Source organism: Diplotaxodon limnothrissa, linkage group LG20 (assembly GCF_057381915.1).
Source record: "Diplotaxodon limnothrissa isolate DT_005_m linkage group LG20, D_limnothrissa_male_GT1.1, whole genome shotgun sequence".
NCBI lineage: Eukaryota > Metazoa > Chordata > Actinopteri > Cichliformes > Cichlidae > Diplotaxodon > Diplotaxodon limnothrissa.
In genome coordinates this window covers 1,828,120-1,844,585 of record NC_140615.1, presented here as the reverse complement: position 1 = coordinate 1,844,585, position 16,466 = coordinate 1,828,120, and the positions used below count along the sequence as shown (strand labels likewise).

General features: G+C 41.5%; 1 protein-coding gene across 1 annotated transcript in view; it reads left to right on the top strand.

The window, feature by feature from the left end:
- Positions 1–15,769, top strand: part of cacna2d3a (calcium channel, voltage-dependent, alpha 2/delta subunit 3a) — a 127,647-nt gene extending 111,878 nt beyond the window's left edge. The window contains exons 27-37 of the mRNA XM_085343849.1: positions 2,668–2,729; positions 3,044–3,088; positions 3,164–3,226; positions 5,351–5,421; positions 7,354–7,429; positions 7,533–7,585; positions 8,267–8,322; positions 10,554–10,668; positions 14,433–14,545; positions 15,485–15,567; positions 15,677–15,769. Of these exons, the coding sequence (XP_085199975.1) occupies positions 2,668–2,729; positions 3,044–3,088; positions 3,164–3,226; positions 5,351–5,421; positions 7,354–7,429; positions 7,533–7,585; positions 8,267–8,322; positions 10,554–10,668; positions 14,433–14,545; positions 15,485–15,567; positions 15,677–15,769 (830 nt within the window). The remainder of the gene's footprint in view (positions 1–2,667; positions 2,730–3,043; positions 3,089–3,163; positions 3,227–5,350; positions 5,422–7,353; positions 7,430–7,532; positions 7,586–8,266; positions 8,323–10,553; positions 10,669–14,432; positions 14,546–15,484; positions 15,568–15,676) is intronic.
- The last annotated feature ends 697 nt before the right edge of the window (positions 15,770–16,466 follow it).

The following is a 16,466-nucleotide window of genomic DNA, read 5'->3' as shown; positions in this document are numbered from 1 at the left end:
ATTCTGTAGCCATTAAAGGCAGATGGTGTGTGAATCAGATGAGTTGAGAACTAGGCAACGCAGAAGCTTCAAATTGATTGATAAGGTCCAGCTACTAAAAATCTTGGATGACTTTGAATCTCAGTGACCTTGACCTCAAGGTCAGAGGTCATGTTTTCTGAAAATCTTGCGAATGCGAGAACTTTCAAAATGCTGTCATATTTGCGTCTACTGAAAATCATGGCTGATTTCAAATCTCATGAGGTCAGAGGTTTGAAAATCTTGCGAATGCGATAACTTGAGAATAAGGCGATGCAGGATTTTGAAATTGATACCACAGGGGTGTCTGCTAGGAGGCTGAAACTAGCTGTTTCCAGTATTTCTATATTGCTGAACAGCAGTGAATCAAGTCTAATGCAACAAGAAGACAGGAAGGAGAGGTCAGTTAAGTCTGTCTGCATCCTCCTGTTCTGTTCATCCTCTGACAATTCTGCAGGATGTTGACATGATCCACCCCGTGTGCTGTGGAACTGCTGCTGCATGAATGCACAAACAAATGTGAAAATCACTCCTCTCTCTCTGTTCTGTGTATGCGTGCATGCTTGTTCTAGAGGTGTTTTTTGAGCTGCAGCTGCAATGTGACTCGATGCATGTGCACGCTCAACAAATTCTGGTTATGCACAAGAGCACTAACATTCAGATGCAGTCCTGCACTGATGGACATTTACATTTACGCAATCCTTATTAGACTCCCCAAATACCTGTGGACTTTAAGTCGTTGTCATCTCTCCCTGCCTGGGATTGCACTTATACAAGATTGGTGATCGGATGGATTTAGAGTGGATTTTATGTCTCTTCATGTTTGGACTCATAAACCCAGCTCAGGGCATAAATACCCCCAAGTTCTTAAATCATACTTTAGGAAATTAAATGTTCCCCCATAGTACAGAAAATTCCTGAGCATTAGTGAGACAGATTTGGGCTTTTGTTCTGAGCCAGCTTCCCCGTAGCAGCCAAATCAGTGCACGTTTAACCCCTAATACCATCTCGCACAGAGCAAACTCCTCTGCCATTCATACTGGATTTATGTTAACTTGATTTTCTTTCTGAGGTAACAGACATGCCATCATATTAATGTCTCTATATTAGAAAATAATAACTTTAACTGGCATATACATTCACTAATTTGTCATCTTTTTGTGTTATAAAAACACCTTTACCATTTCTTTTGTTTTATTACTTTTTTCTTTCTTTTTCAGAGAAGATCTTTTTATTGTCTTGATGATGTGGACTCTTCCTGGTTTAGCATCACGTGTGTTTCCAGTGCTGTTGCCCAGCATCTTAAATTAGACTCTTCTCCTGGGTTTTCCATGTGGGTGTAGAAGTGGTGGGCTGCTGAAAGGATCTGGCAAAGCTCATGATGGGATAAGCTGCACCTGTTCCTCTGGGCAAGAGCTAAAACAGGATGCAGTAGCACCCCGCTGCACTTAAATATTCACACAAACACATAATTATCCTGAAAGAAATGCAAAGCTAATGTTATCATCTATGAAGGCTTCATGCTTTAAATTAGCATTTTATATTTATTTATATTTATTATCTTGATCCCATCTACACGCTACACTGTGTGTTTCTCTCTGCATAATCAGACAGAAACACAGAAGTGTGCCTAAACTAATTCAGTTTGCCTTGAATGCTACCACTGCACCAGGATGAGTGAATGAGAATGGTGACTAAATGTGCGTCTGGTGAACTGTAGCGGTGTTTTCGGCCGAGCGTGTTTCACTTCTGCTTCGTTTGGAATGAAATCTGTTACACACTCGGTGTTTGAATGCTGCCTTCTTTAGTATGTACAAATATCCACACTACTTGGACTCAAAACCATCTACACTCGCCAATCCGTGTATCTTTCATACTGTAGTTTAATATCCAGTTTGTTAAATCTATTCAGATGCTCCCTTCTTTTTGATTTAGTTTGCTACCTGATTGCACTGCTTTTGGATAAAGCTCTGTGACATGCTTCTAAAGATTTACAGACCACCTAAAGGATGACAAACCCCCACTGAGAGAACGCTCGTCCTCCTGAGTCTTAATAGCATGAGGTAGAGCGAGAGGAGGACGAGTAGGAGAAGAAGTTAAAGCCTGTGGTAAATGTGTCAGTCTTTCCGTAGTCAACTCCGAAAAAGCTGACGCATTTAATGTCAGCCGGTGTCTTTTTCCAGGCAAGGAATTCTGGTCAGATCTGTGCATTTAAGGACCTGCTGCGATGTGGCTTATGGACGTGAGAGCAGCTCAGTGTAGCAGCTCTGGAAGTGCACGTCAGGATAGCAACAGGGAAGCAGACTGAGGAATGGATTTCATGTGGCCACAGAGAAAGAAGTCTGGTTTAGAGTGATGTGAAATTTTAAGTGTGGTTAGTGGCATCTGCACACATGGTAGACTTACACATTCAGCCTTCCAGAAATACAAGCTGATGCATGTATGGTCCGGGGCGTACTCGCCCTTGTAGCCTGTTTTGTCTGTTTTCGTCATTGGAGGTTAATGAATGATGCGTTCTGATGCTGCGTGTATATTAAGATTCTCTTGTGCCAGCGGGATAACGTTGTGTATAACAGAGATCACAGTGCACTTCCCAACACACAGAACACATGACCTGCTGCTGTCTCTGCGTGACTCTTTCTCTTACAGCTGTGGGCATCCAGATGAAACTGGAGTTTTTTCAGAAGAAATTCTGGACAGCAAGCAGACAGGTACAAATGCATTAACACAGAACCTGCATGTGAAATGCAGAATAACACCTTGCAAGCTCAATATAAAAACTGTAACTAATGTTGTTTATGTTTGTTTATGTTTGAGTTTTGAAAAAATATTTCACATTTGATGAAATAATAACAATTTGAAACTTTACACAAAAGGTCGTCGGTCTGTCCAATTAAATTGACTATCCATTAGTTTTCCTATTCCGCAAGTCTTTAAAGGTTTCCAGTGGCCAAAGGGGATTTATGTTCCCAACCAGCCTGAATATTTGTTGTGACACATGCAAACATCATTTTTCATTTTACAGTGTGCAGCATTAGATGGGAAGTGCTCCATAAGCTGTGATGATGAGGTCAGTTTGTTTTCACGTTCACAGTCAACCCTCCGTGAATCTTCCGACTCTCTAACACATATTTCTCTTTTACAGAATATTAACTGCTACTTAATTGACAACAATGGCTTCATTCTGGTAGCAGAGGACTATACTTTGGTGAGACATGGATGAAAGAGCCTCTTTTTGTCACAGTTATACATTTCATTTTGATTTCACTGCAACCAGAAAATTGAATCCATCGTGTACCTGGTCATCTCCACCTCGGATGTGCGTCCCTGTTCGAAAAACTGTTGCTCAAAAAAATTAAGGGAACACATCATGACAGCATCACAGCAAGTCGGAGATACTTCAGGGCTATCAGTCTGTAAAGAAGGATTAACGACTGTAGATCAGTTTTACCTGGTTTGGTGCAAATGAAAGGTTTTTACAGACAGCAGCCGTGGATCATTGCTCCGACTAATTTCTGTTAATGTGTCCTTGTCACTGTTCGTAGCATGAGACCAATAGGTAGTCCAGATTCTCCAGGATGGCACGTCCATATGTGCTGTCACGCAGGTTTTGCTGTCTCCCAGCACTCCCAGTTGTGTGGGGGGATATCAGGAGATGGGCCATTACACAATAAGAGCTTGACAAAGCCGCAGAAGGGCATCAACCCAGCAGCACGACCGTTACCTGCTCCTTCGTGCGAGGAGGAACAGGAGCAGCACTAAGGCTCTAAAAAACGACCTCCAGCAGGCCACTCGTGTGTGTTTCTGACCAAACAGTTTCATTTGCACCAAAGCAGCTGAAATTAATTCATACTTTATGTTTCCTAACTGTATATATTGATGTCACTGGCATTTAACTAACTTTGTAATATATCGTAATGATCAATTTTTTTGAGCGGTGTAATTTTCTTTCTGCATCTCACACAGAATATTGTCCCTTTGACTGCTCACAATGAGACGTGCTGCTGCTCTCGCATAGACTATACCCTCTGCTTAGCTGTCACCAGACATGCTGTCACTCTGACTCTGCCTCATGCAGAAACCAGTCCGCTGGCTGTCACTGCCCTTGCTTTACCCTGCATGTTCTTTTCATGTGTATCTCACTTGCAGGCTTCTGTGCTTTATTTTAACTTAATTTGGATGTGGCAGAGCTTTTAGGCTACCAAATGTCACGATTTTTTAATAACAATATTAAATGGGGACAATGTATTTGACTAATAAGGTAACAATGTGAATTATAAAATGTTGCATTGAATGTGTGAACAGCTTTGACTATCAGCTGTTATTTTGTTACTAGGCAGAGGTTATATAGCGCTGAGTCACATTTTCTGCCCCACAGAGTCAAGAAAATTAGAATAAGGAAGAATGAATGGTGAAAATATATAACAGTACTCTTTAGCAAGCAAATGCCATATTTTTGTGTAGACCAAGGAATCCAATAATTTCAGGACTGAGAAACATTCAGTAGTAAAAGAGGATAAAACACATAAAATAAGAAGATATGTTAGATGGTGCAGTTTTTCTGAAAGGTTTTGCAAGGAGCTAGTGCGTAGCATTCAAAGATGCTTTTTTACAAACTAGATCAGGGCATAAATCTCTTCCGTGTTACAAGACATATACACCAGCCTATGTTCACCAATACACAGATTCATGACAGAGTTGGCTGCATAAAGAACATGTGACTCCAACCAGCAAGTGCTGCCTGGCAGTTTGTCAGTGGTCTCAGAGGAAAGCTGCTCCTCACCAAGGGAAAACCAAACACTTCGAGAGGACTGATCCATACCAGCATTTTCTATTTACTGATGATTTCACGTTTAGGATTTGTGAACATTAACATAGAGAGACAGCTGGAAAGAATGATAATGTAATGTTAAAGGTAAGACACACCTGGTAGTGGTGGTGGTGGGACTATTTATTGCTTTTGTTTTTCCATAAGTCTGCGTGTTTCTTTGTGGAGAATGATTTGTAATGTAGCAGGATTATGAGGCTTGAAAACCTCGGCTTGTCATTTTTACTTTGCACTACAGTTACCTGACTTCAGTCCTTGTGACAGTTTATGATGGTGACATGGATCAGCAGGTTTTCTGTGCGTGTTTTTCTTTTCTGACATTTTAAAAAAGAACTGACCAACTAAAATAATTTCCAGGTCAGTCGGTAAAGAAGATGAGTTTAGTTCCAGGGTTTGGGTGCAAAAAGGGATCCATCTACTACTAATTTTTTTACAATTTAAATGAACATAAAGACTTTATTCTGACTCTTTTAATTAAACTAAAGCCTTTCTTTTTGCTCTCAGACCGGGAACTTTTTTGGTGAAGCAGAAGGGGCTGTGATGAATAAGCTTCTGCAGATGGGCTCTTTCAAGAGGTGAGTATTTCAAAGTGCATGTGTGTGTGTCTGTCTGAGGGTGTACTTGAACATGCCAGCTCAAGTGTACGCATGAGTGTGAGTGTTTGCATGTGTGTAAATGTATGCACATAATATGAGGGAGGCTACAGAATGAGAGCACGTCTCCCCTCATGCTGACAGCTCTTAACTTGGCCAATCATGTTGAGCTTTTCTGTGCTGAACTCCGACCCCTCACTCAGCAAAGTTCTCCATTAGGGGATTATAGCAAATCTTTCCCCGAAACAAAAGAATTAGGACAAAACCTGAAGTCACACACACACACACAGACACACACACACACACAAGTATTAGACTTGTTGCAATGCTGTGTGTCCTGGAAAACGCCGAGAGCAGTGGGTGGCAACATTCTGCAATTAATTTGGAAATCTAATCCAAGAGGATACCTTTCCTAATTTCACAGAGTAGGAATGCCAAAACAGACAGACACACACTGTAATTCCTCCATGGCGTCATGTGTGGAATCTGAACTTAGCTGCACATCTAGTCACACAGAAGCTTATGGCCACGTTTACGTCTCTACCACAATACTGCAGCCAGGCCGTTCTTCTGCCTGCAGGACGTGGGCGAAGAGATTTGTGCTGTGCTGTCTCAGTGTATAAAAATCCCGGGTGACAAATGATCACACAAGTAGACAACCACGCCTGCATGTCATAGGGATGAACATCAAAAGCTGACAGCAAATAGTTTACAGATCCACCCATAAAAACAAACAGGCCTACAAGTGCTTTCCCTGAATATTTAATGTTGGCTGAAGAGGGATTGTTTAGAATGGAGGTCGACGTTTGATGAAGGAATAATGTGACTGGTGTTGGTGAAGTATTAGCGTGATGAGTAACAGCCTTCAGATCTTAACACTAATGACTCCAGTGTGATCTGTGTTAACCCAGTGCCATCTGTAAAGTATTAATGTGCCTTTTCTTTTTTGTTAATGACATTTTAAAGTGGACGACTTAAAGATGAAACCAACTGCCAGCCTGAATTTATTGGTCAGCACCGAGACGCAGCATGAAGATAAATGCACAGGAATTATTTTTAGTTCCCTTTACATCCTCTCCATCTTTCCAAGCAAGAGAAATCCATAAAAAGTCATGCTATGCTGAGAAAATGAAGAGTATTCGTACACACCCACATTGACATAAAGTAATCACACATCCACGCAAACGCACACAAACTCAGATTTTTGCACTGGTCTGAATTTGCTGCTAACGCTATTATGTGGCCTGGCTTAGTGCTAATTGGTTCCTGGCGGTGTGCTGGAGCTGTGTGTCACCCGTACTGTGACTGAGGTTGGTTTGAACATCGCCCAGGGCTGCGGATATACTGGGCCCGCTCAGACATCACACACATACTTGGACAAACGTTCACACACAAAGCACTGTCAAGTATACAGGAACTTGTCCAAAGGCTATAAGAACAGTGTCCAGTGTGTGCGTGTGTGTGCAAGTTAGAAACGCCTTCAATAACCTCACCCAGACAGACCTAGATCTCACACCCTCAGGGTCTACTAAGCCTCTAAATCCTCTGTTATCCCCCCAATATCCCCAAATCATCTACACACACACATACACTCACCCACCTTCCTACATCACTTTGAGGAACCTCTCAGGAAGCTCTCGGCTTTCACATGCTTTCCTTTTCCCATTCTTGCCACATCCATCCAATATATTATTGGTAGGCAAAGGAGCAGTTATAGCAGAGGTGGGATCTTTTCTTCCTGCTCCCACACAGCAGTCCAAAAGGCCCCACAGGCATGCAATACCAAAGAGAGTGTGTGAATGAAGACTTATATCACCCTATCAGGGCTGCATTGTCCTCAAATGATTTAGCTGATCTCTATTTCTGATATTCGGTTTCATTCTCTATTTTGTTTTTCTATCGTTGTGTCCACAGGGTGACTCTATATGACTACCAGGCTCTATGTTGGGTCTATTCGGAAAGTAGCGACAGTGGACGCACGCTATTGGACGTGAGCCCTGCAAATGTTTTGAAGCTCTTCAGCCTCTTTGTTTGTAATCCATGCAGTGCGAAGCTGGGCCTACATGTGTCTGATATCTGTTTCCTTTCTTTAGCCCTACTTCGCTTTCTTCTCAGCTGTGAAGTGGATTCTGACTGAGCTTGTCATGTAAGACTTTGTGTATGTGAGAATGTCTCATGTCTGTTTCTAATAACATAAGTTTGCTGCATGTATGTCCTTTGCAGGGCTTAGATTAAATGTGTGTTTGTGAGTATGAACTGTATGTTTGTTTACGAGTCTCTCCACATGTACGTTGACATGATCCTCTGTGATCATGAGCAGTAATGGCTACCTGATGTTTCCTGTGGTGCCACATTGTGGTTTTGGAGTCTTCCTGGGTGGTCTGTTGTTGCCACAGTGCATCATGGGAGGATTGATCTGTCAGTATTCATTTTACAGTCTGTCATAGTGAAGACGTGCTTTTGTTGATATCACTGTGTGGAAATGAGCACAAACCCACATGAACCTGAGTATCTATAATGTGCATATAGTCAGTCTGAATATTGTAAGTGATCTGTTCATTTTCAGTTAGTTAATGCTAATGTGCTGTTCTCTAAAATATAGTATTTTTCTACAGAACTGTATAGAGTGCAGATTAAATTGTAATTGAAACTTAACATGAAAAGAGGTTGTCTGTAGATATTTATTTACTTTCACTTTTAAAGTTATAATTTGCAAAATTACACAATTTAACGCTCTCTACTTTGCAGAGAAACCATTTAGTATGCAGACCATATTATATCAGCATATGTTGGCTATGATTATCGCTGATGTCATCTCCCTATTTAGATTCCTGGTTGAGTTCAACTTGTACAGCTGGTGGTACTCTGACCTCACCGCTAAAGGTAAGAACAATCTCTTTGGGGATGTGCTTGATCTCCGGCTTTCCATCTAAACAGCACTCACGCATCCACATGCACTCTACCGCTGTCTCAACACAGTTATAACAATGTTGGACAAACTGCAGTGGCTGTAATGTTATAAAAACACTCAAATCTATTATAAACAAATCTGCTGCGTTTGGAAAAGAATTCATACGAGATGCAAACTTGAAAATAATTTTGTCATTAAAAGGTTATTAATGATTATAATCCAAAGAGCTAGAAAAATAATTTACTAATTAGCTGACGAGTTGAGTTACTGAGTGGCTCAGAGTTTATTTTAAATTTCTGTTGCATATATTTAAACTAATATTGTCACTTAAGCCTGATTGAAGTGCATTTTTTATTGGTTTTGAATTTTAAATGTTAAAACAGGTTAAAAAAGGATTTGATGAGCAGTTGTTTTAACAGTTACAAACAACAACATATTCTCATTAACATATTAGAGAAAAATCAAACAAACACTTTGTGTAGCAAAGAAAACTGAATTCAACTACCTCAGACTGTGTAAAATAGCTTCTTCTGAAATACGTGTAGATTTTCTATTTTTATTTTTAGTCTGATCTTTGCTGCCTCGCAAAACAGAGAAAAGAGTCGCAGTTAAAAATGCGTCTAATTTCTCACTGAAAATCCTTTTTTTCATCCTGTTGCTCTTTTCGAAAGAAAAAAACGTGACGCACTGCTTTATACTTATGTTTGAGTTCACAGGGGACGACGCGGCATACAGAATAAACACCCAGCGTCCCTACCACTGGCCTCATGTCTTCATCCTCGCCATCTCCCCTCCATTTCCTGTTGGTCTGAGTCAGTGTGACCACTGGAAAAACAGAATAAAGAGGCGCAATCCAAAACCTAAAAGCAAGAAAAGAGAAAAAAGCAAAACAGACCATTACCTCAAGTGACCTCAGCGTTTCAGAGCTTTTGTATACATGTCTCTGTACACACAATCTTCTTTGTGCGTCCAGAGGGGTTATTTTATGTGATCTTATGATCTGTACGGTCTTATCCCATGTTGGTGATGGTGGTCGGCAATAGCCGTTTGGTAACACAAGAAAAAGCTCTCTCTCATGTGTCAGCCAGTCTATCATGTTCTCTCCTTTTCTCTGGTTGTATTTCATTCCTTTCTCTGTTTTTGCTCCTTCGTACTCGCTTCCATGAAATCGCACACATATGATTATTGCCAGGCTATGAATGCTGTGATTCCTCATGCTTTATGGAGTGTCGAATACCGTTCGCCTGTTTGAAATGAAAGCCTCACTAAGCAGCATCATATTGGAGCATTAATTCTTGCCAAAACTAATATGAAAATATTTAGTGTGTGAAACAGGGGGGAGGAAGAACCACAAAATGAAAGTCTACGTCTAAATGCTTTCCTTGCACACTTTAATCCTGAATGAAGTGAAGCTGGGCATCGCTGCTCACCAAGTAGTCGAGACAATTTCACAGCTGGCTGGCCTCAGGTCTTAGCACTTTCTATATCTTTTCACAATAAAGACGCAGGCCTGTGACACACAGCTGAAACACCATCATTTAGCAGCCGTAACCCAATCTACACAACCTCTCGAGCTGAACTAATCCCTGACCTTTATACATGTAGGCTGCGTTCTCACATCCATATAGTTTATTTACAGTGCACTCTTTCTCACACACACACACACACACACACACACACACAATGAATCGTGCTGCACTCCTGATTCTTAATAATCAAACCGCAGCATCCAAATCACACACATAATCACCCACGTTTACAAGCCTCTCTGCAAAGATGTGTAACGCGCTGCGATTCAGCTTTCAAACCGTTTCTTTATGTGAAAAGAAAACACTACGTTTGGAAGATGTCGACCCTTTTTAAAAAAGGGTTTAATGACATTTTAAAGCGACCATTCTGCAGGGTCATTTCAAACCTCTGGGTGGCAGGAAAGTTCAAGCAATGCTGTGAGAATGACTGGCCTAGATTTACATTGGAAATATTTCCAGCAGGACAAGAGACAGCTCTGGTGCAGAAATGCTGTTTTCTTTCAAACGTGAATATTTACATGGACGCGGTGTGTTTAACTGTGTGTTTGCGTAACTCCTTGCGTAGCTATTATTTGATTTTGAAAGGGGTGGTTCAAAGTTTTTCCACCATCTCTGGCTGAATGTCTCGCTCATTCTCGCCGCCTTCTCTCTCCTTCCTTCTTCCCACCTCGCAGCTCAGAGGACAGGTCGGACCATGCAGGTACCGTGCGACACAGAGTACCCGGCCTTTATCTCCGAGAGGACCATCAAAGAGAACACCGGCAACATTGACTGCGACGGCTGCGTCAAGTATGGGATGCACAAACAGACACATAAACATCAATTAGCTACAAGCGACATCAACAATAAGAGCGCTGGTTATCAGCTGTCCACCATAGAACAACTATGAAAAATGAACGATCCTGTTAGCTCTCATCTTCATCCTGAATAATGAGAAGCACATTTAAATCATTTGTTGTCTGCTGAAAACGCTTTTATCCAGAGTAATCCATCAGAGACACACACACAGTGAGCGTTTTGAAATACGAGGCATTTAGAGATGAGGGAGAGAGGTGGAAAAAAGGCTTCCTTTAAACATGGGAAAATGAGTGTGGTCCCCATTAACAATTTGGGCTTTTCTGTCAGGCAATTGTGGGGTGTTCTCTGGATCCCTGCAATGGGGCCTTCATTGCTCCCAGCTGTGGAACTGCCAGGGAGCTCAGAGCTCTGTGTGTGTCTCAGTGTGCTCGTGTATATGTGTGTCCGCTGTCGGTGCAGCCCCAGAGGGTCAGCGGGGTATCCTCCGCTTTCGGAGCCAGGACTGTGGTGTGGCTGGAGATACTGCGAGACCCTCACATAGAGACACCCATGCCCAGCCGCACATGCTGAAGCCTGCTTCAGAGGACAGGGTATAATCTGCAATGATGACACCAGAGCTGTGTGCTCAGCAACATGCCGCCTTCAAATGCATCGTTTTTAAAACGCAATGACTTTGACAAAGTAAAATGGAGTTTTTATTTCTCTTATATGGAATTTTATAGCTCATATTTGTATTAGAGGTTATTGGCGATAAACATCTGTTTCAAGTTACAGCCTGACTGAAGCCTTTCTCTTATATTTTTATTGGGACACGTGTGTATGCTTTATGCTCTAGGAAATATATCCTAAGCTCTTGCCTGCTAAACCTCTCTTTGCTGTATTTTGACTCTTTGTGTGGATGTGTGTGTCAGATCTCGTACGTGTGCGCTCTGCTCCCCGATTAGTGTGACAGAACGTAAGAAACATCAAACCCTGGCGAGTGCTCTGGTAACTTAAGTGCCCCCAATAAGATGATTTAACCTTTATTAATGCATCTGTAGCTTTTCTAGATGGTAACTTGAGATTCAGGACAAATAGAGCGTCTCCAACCGGAGAAGGTCTTCAGTGGGACCATTAGTGACAATAATCCTGGTTGTATATCTTCCAAAGACACATGCTCCTTTTCCTTTTCTCAACCAAGAGGGACGATTCAAGTCACCAAAAACAGAAAGAAAAGAAAGAGGTTGAAGCTTCCAGTGAGGAGCAGCTTCAGGTGTACAGTTACAGTAGGACGTTGCTTAATCTGCTAGGATAGTACATATTTCTTCTTAGGTTTTCTTTTGGGCATTTTTAATTCAGCATTAAAAATGGATTTTAATTCTGCAAATGCATTTAAAATAATTTGAAAGAAATGATAAAGTAATAATAATTACTATAATAATAGTTGCATTTTTCTTTATACATAATCTTCCTTTCCAACTTTAGTGCCAGTATCCTCATCGTACCATATTTCACATCAACTTATCCAGAGCCCCCCCCCCCCCCGTCAGATGCATGCAGTGGAATCATGTGTAAAAGGAGAATATTGGAATCACGGTGCTCGTTTTCCCCCTAAAGTAACAGGAGACGTGGAAATAAAATGACAGCATTCCTCTTAAAACTCATCTATCTGTTTGTTGAGATTTTGTTGGAGCAATTTCGACTCGAATTAGTAAGAGTTAAATTGCACACAGTAATTACTGGTCAAATTGTTCAACTGTGATGACAGATATTTCTGAAGACCATGCTGGACATGCATTTATGGTTATGCTGTGCAGTTATTAAAACCTTAGAAAAACATTAACATTCTCGGCTGGATACAGAAAAAAACATTTATCCGAACCTGTGCAGGGAATGATTTTTCCATGAAATGTACGAGACTATGTCCAGCTTGGAAACTATAGTGAAGCATTACGAAATGTATTGTGAATTAGCATTATCTTTTTTTATATACATAGTTATTTTTGGCCTTTTTTCAGCTTTGCTAGATAGATGCAGTGAAGACTGACAGGAAAGTGGAAGGAAAGACAGATCAGCCACCTGGGCTGGCCACTCTCAGACACGCAGCACATGGTCGCCTGCTCATCCAACTAAGCTTGACCGGCACCCATGAATTAGCATTATGTTATCATAAGTAACAAGGTATTATTTAGTCGTGCATCCCTGTCAGCTGTAGAATGTGTAAGATGTGTTATGTTTTGTCAAAACTAAAAAGAAGACAGTCTTTCTCCGACTGCATATGTCGTAATCCTTTCCTACAGTTCTCAGCTTTATATATCAAACTCTAGCTTTTCCTTTTGTCTCCCACGTGAGTCTCCACATTGTTTAAAAGGTTGTGTGTTATTTTTTCTCAGAGAAACATGTTGGATGTCCTTGTCTGTCTCCCCGCCAGCCAAAATGTAGAGGCCACAGCACTATGAGGCAACATTAACAACAAATTGTCTGTTACGCTATCTGTGTTTGTGATATGCATTGCTGTCTGTCACTTGTGTATCTGCGCACATTATACACATCAGTGCGTGTGTGTAGGTGTGTGTGCAGTGTGATGCTCCCTTTCCCAGCTCTGGGGATGTTCAAGGCCAGCAGATGTGCTGTCAGGATGTGTTTAAGTCTTTTCTCCAAAAACACTTGCTCTGCTTTCTATCAGCGGGCAGCGCTGGACTGGACCGGCGCTGTGCAGGGGTGTGCACAGATTATTAAACATCAGCAGATCCTAATTCACCCTGATTGGAACTGGTTTGGCGTGTTTGCTGAGTTGGTTTGGTTTGGTTTGGCCGGTCGTGCTGGGATAAGTGTATTAAGTGCAGCGGATTGGCACTCCTCGGGGATTGAAGGCTGTTTGTGGTCAGATTAAATTGGTCATGGTATTGAATAAGTAAAGATGGAGATATTCCTGTACGTATTGGGTCTGTTTGGATCTATCGGGTCTCTCCCTCTCTGTCTTTGTTCAAGCTCTCCTTCACAACAGTTGAGAAAGTGCGTTTGTGTATACAGTATTTTTTACATCTGTGTGTGTTCACTCAGTCACACGTGCGTGTTTTCATATGTGTCTGATAAATGCTTCAGAGCGAATTCGATAAATCACCCAGCTGCAGCGAAAGAGAGCAGGCAGAGAAGCAGGAGATCAAGAAAGAAAGGGTGATAGAAAGAAGAGATCATCTTTACGACCTCTCTTCTTAATAAAGCTTATCCACAGCCATAAATCACCGGCCAGGAGGCCGAGGCAAGGCCTGATCTCTCAGACCAGTAAAACACAGCCATGGGAAGCTGTAAGCACAAAAGTGTGGTTCCCATTTGTCTCCTTTTGGAGTGTTTTATATTCGGCAACACTTCATTGGTGCTTGCCTTGGATAGGGTACAACAAAGCCTTAAGAAAAGGAAAGGAAGAGAACGAGGAAGAGGGGCGGATGGAGTGAGTTAGACAAGTATGTGTGTAAACTATATATGTGTGTACGCTGGTGTGAGTCTGTCTGTGTCGCTGTATGTTTATTGACAGCTGGCGGTGAGATACTTCATACTCTTGACATGCATCCAGTGGAGTCTCTTCAGAGTGCTTCTCCCCTCTGCCAGGGGAGCATGTGAAGACTCATAACACAAATCCCGTGACACACATGGAAATTTACATCATACCCATGCTCCTGGACTGCTAGCCAGATCTCACTTTCAACTGTCTCTTGTTCCTTTTCCATCTTTCTTTCTTTCTTTTTCTATCTGGCTGTCCGTGCTGTGATTGGCAGGTCCTTTGTGATTCAGCAGATCCCCAGCAGTAATCTCTTCATGGTGGTGGTGGACAACAAGTGTGACTGCAGCATGTTTGAGCCAATCACCATGGACCCCATCGAAATCATGTATATCCTTCGCTGAGGTGTGAGGGAGAAGGTTGCGAGTATATGTATACAATGATATTAAAGCAAGACATATAACAGCGATAGGGTTACGTAAAGTTACTCTACTCTGTAAAAAAGTGTGTAAATTCATCAAATGGCTTCGAATGTAACAAACTCTCCTGGGAGTCATCACCTCGCGTCAAACTTTATTGGGATTGAATAACCACATGAGTACGAGAGGATTGATTATTCTTTGGTTTTCAAACCCCTGCTGAGATAAATATACATGTTGTCTTGTTTTCTTTTTAGTAGACGTTTCTCCTCCACCTCATAACTTTCACAATTAGATTTTTTATAGTTAATTTCCATTGATTATGAATTCAGTGGAACATTTTAAAGTAAAAAGCTTGTTTACACTCCACCTCTTGTGGGTAAGCGATCTAATTGCTGTATGGGACAAGAACCAAAGCTGAGGCAATGAGACATCACTTTTTTTTGGCTGTGTGAGAGTTTGGACTTTGTCACATGCCACGCTGTGATTGGATCTTGATCAACAGCAGACACGGCTAGCTTGGAAAGGCTGGAGACTGAAGGAACTTAATTTGTCACCACATAACTGGCTGAATTCTCCTACAATGTGCATTTCTTTGAAATTTTATGCACTGCAGTCACGCTGTGTATACATGTCCACCAGTGTTTATTTTGTTGTGGGGTGCTCACTGTAGCATGCTGTTTTGTTGCTGTGCAACAAAAGAAACCTCATCAAACATCGCTCAGAATTGGCTCTTGTTTCACTTTTACTCTATACACACACACACACACACACACACACACACACACACACACACACACACACACACACACACACAGGCATTCCTTTTGCATTCAAACAGGAAATATACTCCAGCAGGAGTAATGCTGAGTGTACATGTCCTCTAGTATTGCCTTAACTCCAACTGCACATAATGAATCTCTGAAGTGCGAAAGATTGAAGATGCAAAAGGACAGGAGGCGCCCAGACACCTGCCACCCTTTTCACCCAGAGGTACATATACTGCAATGTACAATAACTCACTATAGTAAAAGTCCTGTTTCGTATACCTCTGATTCAAATAAAACATATCTGTTCCCATAATGCCCCTCTCTTTCTCTAGGAAAACTCAATGGAGTGTGGGGGAGCTGTGAATCTTACCCAGTCTCTTGTTACGACACTGCTCTGCCTACTTGTGGCGTTGTTCCCCAGGTGACCAGAGCTGACCATGCCTCTCCACTGAGAACTTTACTTGGGTCGGATTGGCTCGGCATGCAAAAGAGTCGCAATGATGCCACCGAAAAAAAACAAAAAAACAAAAAACACTCCTGCCCCATATAAAGTTGTGCCCAATTTCAACTCACCACCTACAAAGTCCCTAGCCCTGACGTGCCATCCTACAAGGTAAATATCTGAAAGGATTAATAATGGATACAGCTGCTAAGTAGTAATAATTAAGGTGCTTTAGCAATATCACGAGGTTTTTGAGGAGATACAAAGTTTAGAATCACATAGTAATAATGCTGACAATGCACTTAGTAGCTTAAAAACTGCACAAGTGGTTGAGTAACACCCACAGACACTAGCACCACAACGTTCAGTCCTTTCAGGTAGCAGCTAATGGGCTGGGTCTGTAGCTGGGCTTGGAACTGGGTATTAAAGCCACGTAACACCCACATGGATAAAGACAGATACACATGGCCAACTTTGACTTTTTATGAAGATAAAAAAAAGAAAACAGATAATACTGATGATGATTATATGTGGCTGGGGTTGTGATGAAATGTCTGTCTGTTAATATTTTTTTTCCACAATGAGAAAATAAAAGAGTTCTAGTGTATGTATATAAAAATATATTGTAACAAAAGAGTCTTATTTATGATTTGCAAGTGGTACCCATAAACTGTGACTAC